At 40.7% G+C, this 22,062-nt stretch overlaps 1 protein-coding gene across 1 annotated transcript in view; it reads left to right on the top strand.

The window, feature by feature from the left end:
* LOC130179280 (sodium channel protein type 4 subunit alpha B-like) overlaps nucleotides 1-22,062 on the top strand; it is a 42,848-nt gene that overhangs the window by 4,792 nt on the left and 15,994 nt on the right. Inside the window, exons 2-16 of the mRNA XM_056392174.1 lie at nucleotides 2,192-2,498; nucleotides 4,498-4,616; nucleotides 5,661-5,750; nucleotides 7,032-7,160; nucleotides 8,169-8,260; nucleotides 8,414-8,656; nucleotides 8,751-8,814; nucleotides 15,441-15,582; nucleotides 16,154-16,351; nucleotides 16,454-16,639; nucleotides 16,721-17,092; nucleotides 17,256-17,385; nucleotides 17,897-18,132; nucleotides 19,237-19,410; nucleotides 19,668-20,024. Coding sequence (XP_056248149.1) covers nucleotides 2,232-2,498; nucleotides 4,498-4,616; nucleotides 5,661-5,750; nucleotides 7,032-7,160; nucleotides 8,169-8,260; nucleotides 8,414-8,656; nucleotides 8,751-8,814; nucleotides 15,441-15,582; nucleotides 16,154-16,351; nucleotides 16,454-16,639; nucleotides 16,721-17,092; nucleotides 17,256-17,385; nucleotides 17,897-18,132; nucleotides 19,237-19,410; nucleotides 19,668-20,024 — 2,799 coding nt within the window. The 5' untranslated portion in view covers nucleotides 2,192-2,231. The remainder of the gene's footprint in view (nucleotides 1-2,191; nucleotides 2,499-4,497; nucleotides 4,617-5,660; nucleotides 5,751-7,031; nucleotides 7,161-8,168; nucleotides 8,261-8,413; nucleotides 8,657-8,750; nucleotides 8,815-15,440; nucleotides 15,583-16,153; nucleotides 16,352-16,453; nucleotides 16,640-16,720; nucleotides 17,093-17,255; nucleotides 17,386-17,896; nucleotides 18,133-19,236; nucleotides 19,411-19,667; nucleotides 20,025-22,062) is intronic.

The raw sequence follows: 22,062 nt of genomic DNA, 5'->3' as shown, positions 1-22,062 counted from the left end.
TTTATCTAATTTTAGATCTTTCTGCAGATTACTCCATGTCCAAGGTGTTTAGAGCTTATTCTTTTATTTAAAGCTGCACTAATCAATATTTTTATGTGAACAATGGATGAAGTAATTGTGTGTAATATAAAAAAGGGGTTGCTTGTCGTCATGATCCCACAGAAGAGTATCATCCAACTTCCCCTCAGTAGCATCGTAGTTCAGCTCTGTGGAGCATTTTAATCATTTATCAGTTCATTGTTTTGATTTTAACAACCTCACCTCCAGCCGCAGCAGGTTGCTGTTTTCACTAAAAGAGCTCAAATAAACCGACTGTATCCAACCTGCCGAGCACCAAACTACAGACCGGCAAATCCAGTAACTAGCTGGTGAACACAGTCGAGCATTAAGCAGCTAAAGAGCCAGATATTTCCCTCAGGAGTTGGTGGAGAGCTAAAAGGAGGAGTAAATGTTGGACTAATATTCGTCAGTTGCCTGAAACATGACTCCAAATGAATATTAATGTGTCTCTGAGTCTGGTGCCTGTGTAAATAGACAACTGTAAACACAAAAACGTTCAACAGTGGTAAATGTCTTTGTGGTGTTTACAGTTTGGTGCACTGACCCCAAGTGGATTAAATGCGAGTGTAAGTCGAACCCCAAACTTGATACTGTTGTTATCGTTGTTATTGCAGCCACCACCTGCAGTTATCATGTATGACTAGAACCCAGTGCTAGAAAACCCGACTGTAACTAAATGAAACTACATGTGAAATTATATAGGCAGTCCACATTTTGTAACAGTGACAGTCTTCTTGTAGTTTTTTCTATCGAGTGTGACCATAAAAATGTGGATAGAGTGCGTCTTTAGGTTTGTTGGCAGGGTGATGTCCAGGCCCTGCAGGTTCCTTCAGTTCAACAGAGGCAAACAGCAAGTGATTGCCATGCTAAATCAAAGCCGGTGAAAAACCCCTGGTCAGAGCTACAGACTGTGGGCTTAATCCCTCTGACTCAGAACTATGGCTGCCCTAGTTTGATAGAGACAGTTGGATAACAGAAAGCGATGGTCAGCGGGAAGGGTAAAGAATTTATATCTTGTCTCTGGACCTCCCTCAGTACCGTCTTCCAATCAGGAAATGAGAGGCAATCCAGCTTTTGACTTTAGCTTTTTATATTGCAATTACACAATGTTTGAAATAGAGACATGAGAGACCTTCAGAGATGGAGGCGTTAAGGCCACATTTTGTGTTGTGGGACCATTGGGCTTTCCTTGCAAGAGATTAGAGATTAGAATATTTGCAGATCTCATTCAGACATGTTTTTACAGAATCACTTTTATATTTTAAGCACTTGTTATCGTTCTGATGGCGTACATTTCTTTTTTTTGTGAGAAACCTGGTGAAAACTAATGCACTCTCCTCGTTTATTAGTGTCCCTGGGTTGTTGTTCATTCAACATTTTAAATCACAGATAGACAGAGTTTAAACCTGCAAAAATGTATTCATTGGCTACTTGATGTTGTGCAACAGACTGTAAACAACACTGACATATTGTAATCAGATTGAGTGGATATGGCTAACATGTTAGCAAACATTGGCCACTACTTCCACATCGAACCGACATGGAGTGACATTAGCATTCGTTTACAGTCATGTTTGTGACCATGTGATTAATGTAAATCCAACATTCACTCCCCTTTTAGACCTGTTTTGCTCTCCGCCAACTCCTGAGCTAAATATCTAGCTCTTTAGCAGCTAGCGCAGCCAGTGGGTAATGTAGGTGCAGTGTACAGTGGGTTTATCAGTGTCTTCAATGAAAACAGCTGCCTGCTGCTGCTGATGGAAACTACACTAATGAGACTCAAAGTGAACTGTGCACACTGAAGCAAAATCAAAACAATTAGCTGAAAGAAGCTAAAACGCTCTGCAAAGCTGGGAGAAATGCAGAGATGGGTAAAAACAAAAACCCATCAACAAACAAACAAACAACAAAAAAGGTCGCTGTGGGTTTGTAATTAAAGCCTTTTCACATCATAGTCATTTCATCCATTTAAAAAAAATATTGATTAAAGCAACATCAAGGCATTTGAAAACATATTTGTTGTGCTAACTCCTGATACAAAAAGACAAGTCACCTCACACGAGCCTGTGTGATTGAATTCAGCTTTTTTCTCACCTGCTTTTTTTCTCTTCCTTTGCCTTTGCTCCCGTAGCTGTAAGTAAAATCTAGTACAGGAGAATCAGGATGAAAAGATGGCAGCCATGCTGTTACCAACGGGTCCTGATGGCTTGCGGCGGTTCACTCGCGAATCCTTGGCTGCCATGGAGCAGCGGATTGCGGAGGAGCAGGCCAAGAACGCCAAGGGTTGCCAGGAGGCTCACAGGAACGCAGAGCCACCCAAACCCAGGGCCGACCTGGAGGCAGGCAAGCAGCTGCCACGCATCTTTGGTGACATCCCTACAGAACTTATCGGGGTGCCACTGGAGGACATTGATCCGTTTTACTACAAGAACCAGAGGGTGAGAGTTTGTCTCTCTGTGTGTGTGTGTGTGTGTGTGTGTGTCGGATGGTGGTGAAGTGGTGGCTACACACGTGTCAAAGTTTTCTGCACATGTAGAGAGGTCAGGCATATGACTCACTTCAACTCTAGGTAACTGACCATATATCATGTATTTAACTCCACATTGTTCCTTGTTTGTTTTTTTTATACAGCAAAAGTTTAAGACCACTCATCGTCCTGTTTAACATATTTACTTTGACATTTAAAAAAGCAGTGAGGGAAATAGAGTTGGACAAACTGATAAAATCTGGTTCTCAGTCAGTTCAGACTCACAGGGCCCAAAGAGGTGAAAATATTAAACATTCAACATCCTGATCTCGTGGTACGTGTCTCTCAGTGCTCTCTGACCTCTGTGACAATAACTTAAGTTCGTTCTGAAGATGTAAATCTTTCAAAGCTGGTCACTAATGAACAGTTTGTGCTTTTAGTGGAGGTAAGCAATGTATTTGTTGGGGACTATTTTCAGCTGTGGATTAATACACAGTTGGTGCTCTAGAGAGTATTTACAGCAGTAAACATGTGGGATTGACTAAATGATAAACTACAGTGCCCATATTGACGGTAATGAAGAAACATGACACACTGTGCAGCAAAGTGCCTCAATAATGTGTTTTTAATAGTTTTTAGCTCAGAGGAATAAGATGTTCCAGATTGTACTTTATGCTCGGCAGTAGGATCAGTTCATTGTTAGTTTTGGTCTTTTTATTTTTGCTATAGCTTTACTGTTTCGGCTATTACAGATAACAACTGTGACATTTTGTCGAGTCTCACTGACCTTTTCAGCACTATTATTTAAATTCAGCTGTGTGAGTTGTTCGGCCTCAGTTGGCACCCAAAGTGCTGGTGACATAAATGAATCAGTCTTTAGTGTAGTGTATAAAAAAGGGTGCTGTATATCTGATGATGACTTTGAACACATCTGTAGTCCCAGAAAAAAATATTTAGCTGTGACATCACTGACTTGATATTTGACATTTTTTAAATAAGTAGCGCTTGTTTACAGTTTCTGTGAATACACAACATCCTCCAGTTAAGGAAAAGTTATTTTACTCATTCTGTTATAACTAAAATTGAGTTGATGTTGATTATGTGTCCTTAAGAAGTCACTAACGATGACATCAGCTCAGAAAATGGCTTTTGTTACAAACAGGCAACTGATGATAAACTGCAGGTATGTGACTCGTATCAGTGATGCTCATGCACCCAGCACTGCACTGTACTGTCCTAAGCTCACCTCAGATTTGATTTACCCATGACTTCTATTTTATTGCTGCATATTCAATTAACAATACAACTCTCATCTGGGCTCGTGAGCATGATATGGTAGTGATCCTCCAGATCAGCTGATGTTTTCATTGAATTCACCGAGTGGTGTTTTACAGCAGCCGAGGGGAAGCGGTGGCTGCCTTCCGTTAGATCTCTTGTGGACGCAGAAATAGGATTAGCAAGTTTTGATTTGCAGAGTCGGTAGATCAGGCTGCTACCCATTAATGGGCCGCTTATGGAGAGATGAAAAAGGACGTGGCAGTCATTCTCAGGGTCTCTTTGTTTTGGCATGTGATGCGCTGCTGGATGGGAGGATTATCCAAAGACGAAAAATATTTAAATAAATGGCACATCTGTTGGGGAAAGGTTCAGCCTGCTTTGGAGTTGCCTCCATTATCTCAACTGGCCTCGCTGGCTGCGTGTTCGGACACTCGCTGCTGTCTTGGAGGCACAGTAGACACAGTGGTAGACTCAACACAGCAGCTATAATGTCAGCCCTGCAACTGCTGCCAAGAGCTGCTGTCGAGTTTCTCTGCAGAACTAACAAAAAATGTGCCTGTGCATGATGGGAAAATTGGTATTGGAAATGTGTTTGCAATCAGTCAGCTTTTATTTACAGATTGTGAACACTAATATTTGAAAGATGTGATTTTTCTCATGACTGATGTCTGTTTTTTCTTTTTCTTTTGCAGACTTTTATAGTACTTAACAAAGGGAAGGCCATCTTCAGATTCAGTGCCACATCTGCACTTTACATCTTTAGTCCGTTTCACTTCATCAGAACAATCGCCATCAAAGTTTTAGTCCATTCATATCCTTTTTGATTGCCCCAGAGCCTGTGTCTCCTCCAGCCCCAGCCATGCAAAATAATCATGGTTGGTTGTTTCTTGGTTGATGACGTTTGACACTTTAGATGGTTTGTTTAGGTGATTTTAACAAAATTAGGAACATCCTCTTAGGAGAAAATGACTGAAATATAGATAGAGAGAAATATGAGGATATTTAAAAGGAATAATCAGACTTCCCTCTCAGATCAAAACTCAGTGTAACATTTCCACCAAAATACAAATTTAATGTCCTAAAATGTCTAGAAACTGCTTCTTGCATCTCATACTGGCTGATAAGCCAATTTATAATATTTACCGATTTCCCCCGTAGGTTTCTATTGGATTTTTCCATTGTCCCATTTTTGAAACAGCTTTGTAATGGTCCTCTCTGGCATCGCAAAACAAATCCCCTCATATCCCTCTTTTAATCTCTGAAATGAAATAAGAGCAAGGAGATTTCACATCATGTGACGGCTGCCTATTAGTTCTCAGACAGCTGATTCGTACTTTACATGCGGGAGGGAATCTTGCCTCTGGATTCTTCTGCTATGTTATAGATTACGAAGTATCTGTTAATCAAATTATCCAATAAGTACGTCCATCGACTGTTATTGATTTTCTCAAACTGAAACATCACATAAATAACTGACAATAATATACTGTGAACTACAGACTAAAAGAGTCATAACACCAAAGCAAATAAAATCTATATTACATAATTTAGGTTATTGAAGGAAACTTTCTGATGTCATTTGTTATGGTTTCATTCATCCATAAGAGAGAATGATATCACTCCCCTGATTTAATATTAAATGGAATTTACTTACATTTTCTATAATCTGCATTTACTGTAGTCATAATGCCGTTGGCACACACAATGATACTTTATCCTAATGGATATATTTCATAGGATTAAGAGCAACATTGTGACTGTGGTATTGTGTCTGTGTCAGTTACAGTTTTGTTATAAGCCAATAATGCTTGTAAATTAACATTTTACAGTTCACCTTCCTTAACTTCCTCTCCACGTTGTTTAGCCTGTTCATAATGTTCACTATACTGACCAACTGTTTCTTCATGGCCATGTCTGATCCGGCACCGTGGACCAAGTACCTGGAGTAAGTACATACTGCGCAGTAAACTGTTGCCTCATCCTAAATACTGTGTCTGGGACAGAAACTGTGCTACATGTGTTCTAATGTGGAGCTTTGCTGGGGTTTGTTGCTTTATCAGTGACGACTGAAGAATCAGGTCACATGTGAGTAATATGATGCATGTAGTATTTACTGTACTCAGAACGCCACATACGTGTGTGGTGGTGTGGAATGAAAACTCACCACTTGGAAATCTTCAGAAATATTGTCCTGTGCATGATGTGAAATATCATTATCAGTGGGTCAGAGGCATTTTTTAGCATGCAGCATGTTATCTGCGTTTATAGAGACTTTTAATTTATTCATTTACATTTTGCAACTTTATAAATTAACTTATAATAAATGTGAAAAGAGAGACTGTTGCTTTATTACTTTAAGGGAGATGGGAAGACAGATACCACCCTCAATCCTGTATATTGAATATGAAGCTACAGCCAGCAGCCGAGTGGCTTAGCTTAGCTTAAAGACTGAAAATGGGAATAACAAAAGCCTTGACAGAACAACCAAACAGCTATTTCTAATCCTAGCCAATATGGGAGTGGGCGTTTTTTAATCTGAACTGAAAAAAGAAGACAAGCAGCCATGTAACAAAATCCCAAATACTTGTTGTCACCATGAGGTCACTAAGTGAACAGCAGAGACTCCAGGAAGTTACTGCTCTGGGCCAAGACTTACTCCAGCACATAAAACATGAGACTCAAATGGTCTTTTTTTACACTTTGTACAGACAAACAACATAAAAGATGTTAAGAAGTGAGTTTAAGATCTGCTAGCATGCAAATATTGTTACCTTTGTAGTTTGGATACAGCCAGGTTATCTGTTCACAGTCTCTATGCTAAGCTAAGCTAACTGCTTACTGACAGTCACTTTATATTTTCACTTGGACTGTGGCAGACCAGAAGAAGAAGACTGTGAACAAGTAGGAAATAATTAATACTAGAGGGTCTTCACCATAAACTTGAATGTATTTTTTGTTTTTACCTGTGTGTGCTCATTATGTTATTTTTTAAATTGCTTTGACATGTTCAGTCAGTGACATCACTCCTCACTAATTATGTTACTACAAATTATTTGTGGCATTCAATGACCTTTTGGCTGAGAGTGTTTGAGCATTATTAATTTTTCATGGCTTTCATCGTCAAAAGCTTTCAGTTCTCACTTCTACTGTTGTTATTTAATTCAAAGCTCAAACCTGCTGCTGCGCTAACACGGCCTCGTCTTCCTGCTCCATTGATATTTTCTAGGTATACTTTCACTGCCATTTACACTTTTGAGTCGGCGATAAAGATATTAGCGAGAGGATTCTGTCTGTTGTCGTTTACCTTCCTGAGAGACCCGTGGAACTGGCTGGACTTCAGCGTCATTGTCATGGCGTGAGTAACAATATCATCATACAGATTATCAGTCTCACCTGACATTTATTCTCCATTAGCTGTGGCTACATTGTGCAGATGTGTGTACAGAATATCCAATTAAACGAGTCCACCTCAATTCTGTGTTCAGGTTCTGTCTTGTGCGACAGTTTTTGTGCAGACTGTAATAATGTGCAGAACCACAGCCTATCCAGTATTATTTAGTAATGTCAAAGTGACCGTAGTCAGTCAGTCTTCCTGATTTGAAACACCGTGAACGATAAGCCTATTGTGGAGGTCAGAGATATGTGTGCCATGACTCACTACCCATGATGCAGGTAGCAGATTAGACAGGTGACCTCTCAATGCTGCTGCATTGTCTGAAACCAATCATCCTGATAGGACATTTGCTTTGTTTGGAAACAGCGAGACAAAATCAGTTGTACTGGGTGTACTCTCTCTGAAAGCTGTCATTACCTGCAGCGATTAATTTGATTAATTATGGACCAGTCAGCTAATTCACCTGTCGTTTCCTGTCACAGGTACCAAACACATGCTGTTAAGTAGACTGTAATTAATGTTTTTTTCTCAACAATGGGAACACGACTACTTGTATGTGTAAAGAGTCACTTGTAGTGAGGAACTTACAGAGAATGATCATCCAGCTCATATTTTGGTTTTCTTACCGCCCTCTCTTACCACTCCCATAGCATTGTTTCTGACAGTGGCTGGCATCTGTTTTTCAGCAAAAGCGCTTTAAAAAAAACCCCATACAAGATGTCCCTCGCACCAAACTAAAGACAGACAAAGTTAGTGACTAGCTGGTGAACACAGTGGAGCATTTAGTGGCTCAAGACCCAGATATTTCCCCCAGAAGTCCAGAACCCAGTAAAAGAGCTAAGAGAAGAGTGAACATGGGACAGGTGGACAGAAACATAATGTTGCTCCATGTCTACTGGATATATAAATATGCAATGATACAGAAGACTTTCTTTGTTTAATCTCTTTACACTTCATTTAAAATTACAGATATGTGACAGAATTTGTGGATCTGGGAAACGTCTCTGCATTAAGGACCTTCAGAGTACTACGAGCCCTGAAAACCATCTCAGTAATCCCAGGTGAGAATCCCCGAGAGCGGAGGTTTGATCTGACAGGCATCAGATCAAACCTCTTGCCCGTGCTTCTATGTCTCGTCTCTCGTTTCCAATCACGCCCTGCAAAATCACATCGAAACCAAACATTCAAAATATCGTCTCGTCTCCTCCATCAAGGTCTGAAGACCATCGTCGGTGCCCTGATCCAGTCCGTGAAGAAGCTGGCGGATGTGATGATCCTGACTGTCTTCTGCCTCAGCGTGTTCGCCCTCATCGGCCTGCAGCTGTTCATGGGGCTCTTGCGACAAAAGTGCGTCCGCAGCCTGACGCACTGTATCAACTCCTCCTACAGCCCCAACGCATCCTTCATCTGTAACAACAGAACCTGGAGCTCCAGGGCAGACTTCCTCAGCAGTGAAGGTCAGCCGAAAAAACAAAATACACCTACGCTTCTATTATCCACCGAAGTTAAAAGAAGAAATGTATCTTTAACTTCCTGTTTCCTTTTCCGTAGATAATTTTTACAAAGTTGAAGGAGCAAAGGACGCCTTAATATGTGGATATGGAAATGATGCAGGGTAAGTGAGTGTCCTGCGTACTGCTTGTTATTAATCATCTGCAGGCTATTGCATAATATCGAAAATGTTAAGCATCTAATGGCTTTTGATCCCATGCATGTCGTGTGTGTAATTGGATATAGTAGCCTGAGCACCAGGCTTGGGACAAATACTTTTCACAGAACAAGAAAAAACAGATACAACAATAGATGATGTACTTTAGGCTTCATATTTTCAATCTGTGACTTAATGCATAGAGGAATGATCCCGTCGGAGGGAGGGGTGTAGCGTGAGACAGGCTGTACACAAGACGACATGTGGTGTGGATAATCACCCCGGCTCCACTGGAACCCTTTACTCAGAAACATGGAGTTGCCAGCTGGAGAGAGGGGGGTCTTTGGAGATTTCATCATCTCAAAAGCTCTATGAGATGATTAGGTTAACCGGAGTGGACCGGATCACTTCGGATTGATACTCTGTCATTGTTGAGAGGAGACGGTGTTGTGATAGTCTTCAAGTCTACAGTTGTTTTTCATCTTTGTGATGAACCAGAAACTCTTGGGTTAAATGCTTAAAACTGTTTTTTATGATAAAAAAAAATAATAATTGAATCTAATTTTAGGAAAAGAAAGTTTAATATAAAGTTTAAGTATCTGTAGCTTCCTCAGATGAGATGTCTGTAAATGTTGACATACATTGATGATATTTTATCTTTAAAGTGACAGATTTTGTTCCCAATCAAAGGCACAGTGTGAAACCATCCAAATATTGCTACTCAGCCTACGCACTGAATAATCCTATAAGTCCAAATGCTTTTGAAACAAGCACAACAGGATGACTCTGCCCATGCCAGGCCTAGTTCAAGGGTTATAGTGAACTAAATACCCATCTGTGTGAATCTGAAATCCTGCAGCTTCAACGAATAGCTTCCATTAGGTGCTCTTGTTAATGATACAAGATAATGGCTGATAGCAAATAACATAAAATGATTATGATATTAAGCTTCTGTAGGGAAGTATTTTCCTACAGGCTTAAAAAAAAAATGGTTCTTTATTGTTTATGTTCTATATTACTGTGGATGAATGGCTCAGAAACAATTCATTATAGACCCATTTTACACATTTCACTCTAAAGAACCCTTGGGCTTCTTTAAAAGCACAAGGAAAAGTTTGTATTTGATCAATTGATAATATTTAGCTGTATAACTCATAATGTTATTTTATTATTTGGTTCTCAATTACACACCTGTCAGGTTTTGTGATCATATCTTTCACAGTTGTTGCTGCTATAAACACCTGCGTACTCACGGAGTGGTTTCTACATTACTATTGTTATCATATGCTGCCTGGTGACCCACCACATTTATTTATTAAATTACATTAATGTTTGAAATGTTCTCTTGATGATAATTTGTGTTAGCATTAATATTTGCTACGTAAAAGGTTAACTAATTGGCTAGCTAAGAGTTAGCTTTCATAGATAGGCTAAAAGCGTTACCTGACATGTTAACATATGCATCTTGTGTAATGCAAATAATTAATAACACAGAAACAGAGAAGGTTAAAGTGTAAGAGAAAGTCTTAATAAAACTAAAAATTATTATTAGTGTTAGCATTAATGTTAGCTACATAAAAGTTTAACTAATTGGCTATAGAGTTAGTCTTCACGTAATGTATGACATTTCATGTTAACTAATATTATTAACATATTAGCATGTATCTCATATTAAAAATGCTAATATCAATAATAAACAAACAGAGAACGGTGCAAAAGAAAAATCTGAATAAAAACTAAAAGATAGCGTTAGCGTTAATGTTAGCTACGTAAAAGGTTAATTAATTGGCTAGCTAAGAGTTAGCCTTTATGGAGAATTAACTGACATAATTGACATGTTAGCATGTATCTCATATTAAAATGCTAACATTAATAATAAGGAAACAGTGTTAACATTCACAGTTTCTTTATTATTAATGTTAACCTTTTAATTCAAAAGAAAAGTCTAATCTGGTCAGGCCAAAATTAGCAAGTCTAACATTAAACCTTTTCATGGTGAAAGCTTCTTTAATGTAGGTGAGAGAAACCTAGAGGTCCTTCTTGAATCTTTTTATGAGAGGATTTTTAAGTGTGTATGAGACCCATTCTGTTGTTGTATGGGATTAAGCTAATACTGGTAGTAAAGTGATATTTTAATGAGTTAACAGAAAAAGTGTAGACACAGTGGAGGTGGTTATTGGCATCAGAGTGCAACCAACCCTTTCGTTTTTAATCTCACACTGTAACCTCTCCTCCAAAAACACAGGAACTTAATCTCCCAAGAAGTAAAATCTGATTCAGTGATTTGTGTTCAAGTCAGAGCGAAAAGAGGATACATTTGAGGGCAGTCAGGGGGAAATGACGTCATTAAACTCCCTTAAATAGTGGGTCAGTAAGATCAGACTAGTACCGATATAACATATCCAGCTGTCCCACAGTTTACCTATAAATCACTGCAATTGGACTTCTTTAGATTTGCTGCTTGTTGTTGTTTGTGTTTCTGCCATTTGTGGAGCTCTAACAGCGCACCGTCATCCACATTCAGTGACGTTCACATCAGTTTAACTGTGTGTGTGTGTGTGTGGGGGGGGGTTTCTGCGTCTAATGGGTGTGTTAATGGCTCTTTGGATAACAAGAGAACAAGGATTAATCTTTTGTATCCCTTTAATTTATACATTGTTCTGTCATGTCCATGAATATGGCAGCTATGTATAGCATTTATTGCATTTTTAATTCTTTGCAGTGAGATTGATGTCAGATGAAGGACAGAGTGACACAGCTTCATGACATGGTTGCCGGGTTATGGGTCAAAGTAACCACAGGGTAGCTTATGTGTTGGTTGGCAAAATGAGACAGCCTTTTAACTTCTGTGACATTTTAGATGGAACTTTCTGAGGCGGGTTGTGGAGACGGGCAAGATATTAAGCAGGTCAGGATGGAGGACGTAAAACATAGAGGATGCTTAATCTTTTGAGTGTATTCCAACAAGTAATCCCTGAGTAGATTTCCAAATTAAAGCTTTGGATACGTTATGATGACACACACTGACACACAGTCACACACATGCACACAAACACTCCAGACACAAGTGGGCACACACGTACACACACATATTCAAATGATATTTCCAGCCTAGATGGTTAACAAGTTTGTGACAAATGATTTTCTCAAAGGTCCTGGCTGTTTCTCATCACAGCTACTGTAGAGTTCAGGCAAATGCTTATCCCCCCACATCTTTAAAGCCACTGTGCATCAAGGATTATGACTGATTGTATAGACAGCTTCAACTTTTGCCCTTGACTGGACTGATGTGGACATGGAAACCCACCGCATGAGTCCCGCGCAGGATAGAAAGAAAACACTTTGTTGAGATTGACAGATGTTCCTCTGCTCTTACACAAACGGGAAATGGATGGTGCACTATCAAATATACTATTCATAAAAAAAAATGCAAACATGTTAGCAAAGTGCTTTCATAGAGCTCTTACGCACCACAGACTGTGTTGCCTTGGTTACATAAAATGGTGCTGATGACCCTTTGCCTCAGGTAGTACCTGCAGGAAGCAGCCACACAAACCAAGCAACAGGTACGCAGGGCGTCACAGACCCTTTTTGCTGATCATATTTAAATGCTGTAGGTTTTAGGTTTTTGAATGTATGAAATCAGTTAATACTTGCTTGACTTGTTTAGTCTGTATTTTTGGCAGTTACATTATAGTTGTGAGGCAATGCTTAATGATGACGCAAAAGTAAGTTTCAAGAGTCTGACTTTCATACTGAACAGAAATTAACTGACAACAATTTCCGGCCTTAAATAGCAGGAAAAATCCCTAAAATCTAAAAACTTAATAGAATTAGACTTAGAATAGAAAACCTGCTTATTCATGTAATTAACCAATCAGCCAATCACGTGGCAGCAGTACAGTGCATAAAAACATGCAGGTACAGGTCAGGAGCTACAGTTAATGTTCACATCAAACATCAGAATGGACAAAAATGTGATCGCATGATTGTTGATGCTGGTTTGTGTATTTCTGAAACTGCTGATCTCCTGGGATTTTCACACAACAACAAAAAGAACATCCAGTGAGCAGCAGTTCTGTGGATGGAAACACCTTGTTGATGAGAGAGGTCAGAGGAGAAAGGCCACACTGGTTACTGGTATAAATCTGCAGTAGACACAGAATCACCAAAACTGGACAGATGACGACTGGGAAAACACAGCCTGGTCTGATGAAGCTGGACTTCTGCTGAGGCACACAGATGGTGGGATCAGAGTCATATGGACCCAACCTGCCTTGTTTCAACGGTCCAGGCTGCTGCTGCTGCTGCTGCTGCTGGTGTAATGGTGTGGCTGGCTATTTCCAGCAATGATAAGGCTTCATGTCTCAATCTGGTTTCATGAATGTGACAATGAGTCCAGAGAACATTAACCCACCCAGTCTCCAGATCTGAATCCAGCAGAAGCCTTTGGGATGTGGTAGAAGAAGAGATTGGCAGCATGAATGTGCAGCTGACAAACCTGCAGAAGTTAATGGATCATGTCGACATGGAGCAGAATCTCAAAGGAAAATTTCCAACATGTTGTGGAATCCAAACCAGGAAGAACTGAAAGAGAAACCTTACCCAGTATTAGTCTAGTGTTCCTGATAAAGCGTTCAGTAGCGTCAGGTTGAATTGCCTCAAAAGACCCTTTGAAAGAAAACGAATTATTATTGATATCAATTAATATTAGTCCTGAGTAATACAGTGTAGTGTGTGACTAACTGTTGTATAATACACTAAAGGATGCACATAGAAAAATGAAAACACTAGTATGACGTCTGGTCCTCCCTCTACCCGGCTGTCAGTGCCTCACACTGGCTGTGGATGTTGTCAGTGTGGACGCACATCAGATCCCACAGCGAGTACATGTGTCGCAGCAGCTCTCCTGGAGGAGCGCTCACTCAGTCTCCAGGGCGGTTACTATAGAAACCTGTGGGACATTAGCCCAACAGGTGCTTTGTTTTCACAGCAGCATCTAATTGCAAGAGCAAGCCTCGCATCCACATAGATGTTTAAGTGACAGCAACGACAAACAGTGTGGTGATAAGATGAGCAACCGATCGCATGTTTAGGCAGCCAAACGTAACTCACCTCATGTTTTCACTCAAAAATCTGTTGTTGTTGTTTGTAATTTAGATTTCATACTTTCCATGCGGTCATTATTTCCATTAGATTATAGTATGGAAATCAGGGGCTGCAACTAACCTATTTTTTAATTATTGATCGATCAACAGAATAATCACAGATCCCTAAAGCCCAAAGTGACGCCAGTTATAAACCTTTTCCATTTATTGTAATTAAAGGATAAAGAAAAGCAGCAAAACATCACAACTGAGGAACTTTAACAAGGAGTGTCTGGTATTTTTGCATATGAAATGACTTAATAGATAATAATACTAATAATAATAACACATTTATAATAATAATCTTTATTTATAGAGCACTAAAAAACTAAAATCTATGTTACAAAGTGCTTAACAAAGGCAGCAATAAAATAGAATCAATGACATCAATAGATTTCAAAGAAAAGAAAAACATAAAACAATCAGATTTATAGATAAAAAATAAAAGTGCAGATTAATAGTGTGTTTATCAACTCATCAACTGTTTCAGCTTTAAAAATGCAGTAATGCAAAAAGCATGCAGAGACTTGAACAGTGAACTAATCTGTAAAAGAAAAAGTCTATCAAACTCACTGTGACAGCGTTTCCTTGAATACAACAATAACAAGTGTCTTTAAAGTGTCTCTACTTGAAACTTGGCAATAACATTTGAAAAGCCCACATCAATCTACGAACAATATGGTGTGTTTTAAAAAATGTATTCACAAAAAAGAAATGTCAAACCACTGTGGAGTCCTTCAAGACAACTCTTTCGACATATGAATTAAAGAGGGCAGCAGCTTGATGACAGATTGAGCTGCTGCAGAGGGAAGGAACAGCCCGACAGGAAGATGTCGCTGGCCTCACGCAGCCTCCTCTGTCCTCACTGCTGGATATTAGTGAGCATTCCTGCTTAGCTGGCCCGTTGGTGAGATCTACAGCTGTTCTCACAGCAGCGCTCTCCCGCCCAGCTGTTTCCCAGCCATTACGAAATTATTCTGCACTCAGATTGACATGGCAGTCCAGCTTGTTCTCAGCTGCTGGACTTAAATATTTGCTGTAATGCCACTATGCTGACAATGAAGATCAGAGATGGAGGCATCGAGCTGAAAAATTTTTTGAACTGCAATTTGATATCCATCTGGCTCAGTGTAATCCCTTTTGCTCCAGTGCATTTTAGTGCTCCTGCCTGGAATGAATTTCAAGTGCCCTCTTCAGTTGAAATAATGGTGATGATAGCAGTGTATGTACTTACTGACTCATCCGCTTCTCTCCCCCGGTGGGTTCAAAGGCCACGGGGCTACATGTAGATACTGGAGATGTTTTTAACTCTGGTAAAGCAGCCTGCACGCTACCACAGCGATATCTGTCCCAGCTGGTTTTGATTCAGTTGTGCTCAGCATTTGTTTTATCAGTCCTGTCCTATAATCATCTCTCTTCTGCCTTTACACTGTTTGTGCATCACAGGAAGTGTCCAGATGGATTTGACTGCCTAAAAGTTGGGAGAAATCCAAACTATGGCTACACCAGTTTTGATACTTTCGGCTGGGCTTTTCTGGCCCTTTTCCGACTCATGACGCAAGACTACTGGGAAAAACTGTTCCATCAGGTGCAATTTCTGAATATGTGTTTTTCCATCTACTAATAATCTGTGATGCTTTGTTGCTTCCCTAGAATAATAATCCATGTTTTTTCCCTCCTCACTGAATACTGTATTTGTACCCAAACACATGTCGGAAGGATTTTGTTTCAAGGACATTTTACAACACAGGTGTTATTTTCTTAGACTGGCCATGATAATATTTATTACATTACTACACCACAACAATGACTCAACATAATCTCACAATATAATCCACACAGGCAAACGACATCAGCAGGATATAAACAACAGTAATTTAACCATGCCATCTTTAAGTGTTAAGAATATATGAATATATTAATATTTAACATAACACATTAACATTTTTTTAATTGATTTTTCAACTGAATTAGAATTCAGGTAAATAAGATCAAACTTGTTGGATTTATTCACCTTTGATTGTCAGATTCTGTCTGTTGCCCCAAGTCCCCAAACCTCAGCTCTGAACGTATAGAGTAAAAATGTTTCCCATTATAAATATACAATTATCATCTAAACTATGAGAACATGACATGTGACTTCCTGTCTGCTTCCTCAGACTCTGCGCTCGGCGGGGAAGACCTACATGGTTTTCTTCGTGCTGGTCATCTTCCTGGGCTCCTTCTACCTGGTCAACCTGATCCTGGCTGTAGTGGCCATGGCCTATGAGGAGCAGAATCAGGCGACCATCGCTGAGGCCTGGCAGAAAGAGAGAGAGTTTCAGCTGGCTATGGAGCACCTTCGACGAGAACAAAGAGTAGGTGCATCGCAGACAGTCAGCAAGGATTTTCATGTGTGTTTTCAACTCGGGACAAACAAAACATAATATCCTGTAACATCGTTTACTATCTGTGTTAAGTTGGCAGCAAAGAGACAAGCCCAGGAGACGGACTCGGTGTTATCCCCAGAGCTGTCTCCAATCTGTCAGAAGACAGGAAGTATACGACGTAGCAGCTGCAGAAGAAGAAGATCTCACAGGACGTTGTCAGAGGAAACAGAAGAGGAAGCTGCTGAGGAGAAGTTTGACCCACTGGACGAACCAATGGTACATCACTCAAGAATCACACTCTTGATAGTTTTTGACATTGTAGGCCTTCGGACCTAATGTTACTCTGTGTGTCTGCAGCCTCCTCTGTCTCCCCTGCCAGTCCACCCTCTGCTGGCCACGCTCTCGGCTCACCCCCTCAGCACCAGGAGAGGAAGCCAGGTCAGCATCTTCAGCTCTTTCCGGGCACGCAACAACTCGGAGGCTGACTTCGGAGACGACGAGTACAGCATCCACGGGGACGCCTTCAGGAGTCGCGCCAGTTCAACAGCCACACCCTGGAAGAGGAGGACGGGCAGCGTGAGGAGTCACTGCTCCCAAGTCTTCACCCCAAGTCTCACCGTCAACGGTCGGCTCAACATTTCCCTGGACCAGAACGGAGTCACCGCTGTGGGTTTGCACACGCCCACCTCCATGCTTGCTTACAGCATGGAGAGGGTTAGAGAAGACATGGTGAGGGTTAGAGGCCTTTGTGTAATTATGAAAATCCTGCAAAAGTGAAATACATGTATAAAGCATTTTAAAACACTCATACTGGAATATGAATTAACAGCTTGCTAAATAAAAAAGAGGAGAAAGCCTTGTGTTTAATTTGTCGGTGTTCCCTATCTACCAGAAGCCCGCCGGTGCGGAGGACCCAGTTCCCAGATCGCTCCTCCAGCCTTCACCTACAGTGACCGAGCCTCCTCCAGTGCACAGGAAAAGAGGGCTGAGCTCTGTCAGCTTCCTCAGTGATGCCATGGAGGGTGAGTCCTTTTGGTTGTTAAGGAAATAGTTTGATATCTTTGGAGGCGCGCTTCTCATTTGCTTTCTTGCTGAAAGTTAGATGAGAAGATTGATACTACTGTCGTGTGTGTTTGTTAAATATGAAGCCTGTCAGCTTAGCTTTGCACAAGGACCAGAAAGAGGTAAAAGCACCTCTAAAGCTTAATAATTAAGACTTTAAATATAATTAGTTTAACTGTTTGAAGTCATGAAACTGATCCTCTCATCTAACTGTCAACAAGAAAGCAAAATGAGAATATTTTCCAAAATGTTGAACTATTCCTTTAAAGGTTGCTCTTGTAATTCTCACTATGTTGAGACTTAGGGTTACGGTTTACAGCTTGTATAAACCTCTGAGTTGTTTGAGCTTCAGATCGTGGCCACTGGTGTTTGGGTGTTTGAAAAGAAAGAAAAAAAAAAAAAAAAACTCTTCAAGTGGAAATTTAACAAAAAGCCTGAGGTGGAATATCTCACCTCGGTGTCTGTTTGCAGAGCTGGAGGAGTCGAGGCAGAAGTGCCATCCTTGCTGGTACACATTTGCCAAGAAGTACCTGATATGGGACTGCCCCTGGTGGCTGAAGATAAAGGATTGGGTGAAGTGCATGGTGATGGATCCTTTCCTGGATCTAGGTATCACCATATGCATTGTGCTGAACACCCTCTTCATGGCCCTGGAGCACTACCCCATGACGGATGAGTTCAACACCATGCTCTCAGTGGGCAATCTGGTAAGGGGGCTTTAGTGATAGGAGGAGTGGGCAGATATGGAGCATTTAAAACGCTGTCTCTTAAGTGTTGTTAGGTGGTAGATGAGCGGTGGAGAAGACGGTAAAGAGACAGTCATTCAGATAATGTATTTCTATATCAGGCAGCTGGGTTTTTATAGCCGGTGATGCTGAGCTTGTGGTCAAATACGGCCGCGATGATCCATTGTCAGAGGTTGTACTTTGAACTATTTGTGATTACTTGGTAAGAGGGAGTATTTTTAGAGGGAGGTTGGCTGATTCCTTCATTTGTATTTTGCCATCTCTCCTCACTGTTAGATTGTAGATCCGGGCAATGTCTTCAAATTTGGAAACACACTTAAAGCACCACTGTGTAGGATTTAGTGGCATTTAGAGGTGTCAGCTGCTCGGGCAACCTCCAGGCGACCCCAACGGAAGAAGAGCCCCAACCAACTGCAGTACCCGATCCCCTCTGCTTCACTGCTTCCCACACGGCGTCGAACACTGCTCCCTTGTGAGAGTTAACAACGCACATATTCAGATTCATTAGTTTCAGACGGATGCGTTCGGTTCACCGTTCACCAAAAACATCAACGAGCGAATTCATGCGCAACGCTGCTAATTCCTTTTCTATTTCTGACCTCCACCAGGCCCGCGTGTCTTAGCAGCAGGATCCCCCCCAAAATCTGACCAGAGGTTCATGAATTTGATGGAAAGTTATTTAATTAATTATTGGACAAGTGATCACTTTTTGCTCCTTGTTTTCTGTCCATCGATCCATATTCTGCCACTTATTCTGAGTAATTCAGATGTCCCTCTCCCCAGCAACATTTTCCAATTTTTTTGACCCTTACCCTTCTCATGTAAAGTTCAGGAAAGATCTAAGGCATAAATGTAGAAGAAATGTACATGTAGAGGAGTTAACAACACAGTGTTAACATGTTTAACAATCTAACAGCACACATTCTCAACATGACAAGGTGTTGACAACATGTGACTCCAGGTGTGAAGTGTTTTTGGCCTCCTTGACTTTCCGCAGGTTTAGAGTGAGGAAGATGTTTTGGCTCCTTTCGCCCTTATCGTCTCTGTCACTGTGTTTTTTCCCAGGTGTTTACGGGGATCTTTACAGCTGAGATGGTGCTGAAGCTGATTGCCATGGACCCTTACTATTACTTCCAACAAGGCTGGAACATCTTTGACGGCGTCATTGTTTGCCTCAGTCTGATGGAGTTGGGTCTTTCCAATGTAGAGGGGCTGTCTGTCCTGCGATCCTTCAGACTGGTAAAAGAAAAGAAAAAAAACCTTTTCACTCATAGTTTTTTATCCATTATATGTACTTGTATAACTTTTTTATATAGTAAATTAAACCGAAATCAATACTATCAGTGTCAGGACTGAGGGTTGGTCAACAATTCAATCAAACCTACCAATTAGAAAGCGATATTGCCAAAGGATTCGGGAGTCTTAATCATCTTATATTCCAACATCGCCACCCGACAGTATATTGTTTGTCTTCCTCACTTTGCTCTCTTCATCAGTTACGAGTCTTCAAACTGGCGAAGTCCTGGCCGACTCTCAACACGCTCATCAAGATCATTGGCAACTCAGTGGGCGCCCTGGGGAACCTGACCCTGGTGTTGGCCATCATCGTCTTTATCTTTGCTGTGGTGGGCATGCAACTGTTTGGCAAGAACTATCAGGATTGTGTGTGTAAGATCTCCAATGACTGTCAGCTGCCTCGCTGGCACATGAAGGACTTCTTCCACTCTTTCCTAATCGTGTTCCGGGTGCTGTGCGGCGAGTGGATCGAGACCATGTGGGACTGTATGGAAGTGGCAGGGCAGCCCCTCTGCATCCTGGTGTTCATGTTGGTCATGGTCATAGGGAACTTAGTGGTGAGTACTAAACTGGACATGATTTAAAAGTTGTACTTTGTTAAAGGATAAGGCTGGTGATATATTTTTCTTACTGTCAATATTCTAACTAACAACTGTTGCTTGTCCCATTGACCTCATTGTTGTCTAAAGGCTTTTAAAAACACCTCAACAAGCAATTATGATGAACACGGGCACTGTAGTTTATTCTTAAAGACTCCCTCTGAACATTTAAAATAATCAGTCAACACCACCAGCAACCAACTGTAGTCAAATCCAAATGATGATGTCACAAGTAATCAGGGATTAAGTGGCACCAATGAGGACTGGTGACTCCATATTATGAAGATGAGACCTACTCGAAATGTGACTGGTGCCTCATTATGATAAATTATGCAAACTCAAATATCTGTGTAGCTGCAGTGGTTTTCGCACTTTCCCTCAGTTCTCCTGAACACACGCAGATCACTGAGGAAGTGGTTATGTCACAGCGTCACGTTAACTGTCTTGCAGATTAGCATTAGCGGACCTCAGAACAGATCAAGTCTGGACGACGTATAAACCATCTGTTGTCCCTCCGAAGTCATATATGTAATATCTGCACATGTTGTCGTGCAAACTGTAGCCACAACAGACACAATCTACAGTAGCAGCGGCTTTACTGCAGCCTCATGTCCAACAATATTTTATCCACTGCTAACGAAATAAGTCTTATGGTCGATTTTGTGACCTAAGTACTGTACACAGGATCAGCCGAGAGCACTGTGTGTTCCCGCTGTCGTTCCAGTATTATTCCAGGTATCGCTTTACACACAGGATGAAATACAGCCTGCGTGGCATTACATGTAGCTGTTTCAACAAAACATGATTAATCTATCTGATAGCTCTGTTTGTACACAACCGCAGTCACTAAGTCCCATTGTCAAGATACGTATTGTTGGTCCAAACATATGGAGATTTGTTGTCCAGCTGTGTCCTGTAAGCTAACGTTAATGAGAACAGAAACAAAGACAAAATCCCGGAAGAGTCAGGAATCGCAGCATTTATTTGTCGTGTAGTTTTACTGTAAATGCAGCCTAATTTTTTGTGCTCATTCTTGAAATATATTAGTGGGAGATGTTTATTATCCAACAGGAGAAACATATTAGAACAGTATTACACACTGAAACATTAACATCGTCCGCACCGCAATCAATTCACTTCTGTCTTATTCTGTTTTAAAACCCTGGCAGGCTTTTTAGAAAATGGAGCGACGAGGCTTTGAGTGTGTAGTTCCTGTTGGATATTGTTCAAACACCTGTTCCCAGCATGCCTTCTGTTCCCTCTGCCATTAAATGCTAGTTTGTTCCCCGTTTAATCTGCTCTGTATCAGTCAGAAATGTTTTAAAACCTTTTTGGGTTAACTTAATATTTCTTTCATGGTCTTTGCAAGCATTAGCATGCTCAGCTAGCTTTGTACCTACAGTAGTAACCAGAGCTGTATCTGAAATCACTCACTACTCCCTATATAGTGTGTCAGTATTGCACAACTGATGGTCACTAACCAAGCAATATAGACCATCATGCATTGCACTCGCACTGACAGAAAGACGGTGCAGAGAAAGTTACCAAAGTAGGGTCTGAAAGTGTTTTTCCATTTTACATATGCGCGCATGATATCGTCCCCTATATTGAACTCCCTGGATAGTGAGTAGTGAATGAGTGAGCTTTAGCTTTAAGCTTTTAGCTAACAACACCACAGCCATGTCTGTATTTACTTTAACAGGCTTTTTGTTTTAAAAACAAATCAGTTGGAAACATTTAAACCTCAGTTTTCAACCAACTCATGAGATTAAGCATTAACATTAGCATTAGCTTACAATAGGTAGCTACAGCTAGCTACAGCTGAGAAAGCCAGACAGCGACAGTCACCCAACAATATCTGTTTTCATCGGCTAGAAATGAAGAACTTGTCTTCGTTTACTTCTGTGTAAAATTGAAGACCTATTTTTTCAAAGGTTACTGTTAATGTTGAGCGTTAAATCTGCCACATTTATTTTGGTAAACTGCATAATGTGTC

The sequence above is a fragment of the Seriola aureovittata genome, chromosome 12 (genome assembly GCF_021018895.1).
Source record: "Seriola aureovittata isolate HTS-2021-v1 ecotype China chromosome 12, ASM2101889v1, whole genome shotgun sequence".
Taxonomy (NCBI): domain Eukaryota; kingdom Metazoa; phylum Chordata; class Actinopteri; order Carangiformes; family Carangidae; genus Seriola; species Seriola aureovittata.
Note: the sequence above shows the minus strand (reverse complement) of the source record. Positions and strands in the feature narration are given on the sequence as shown.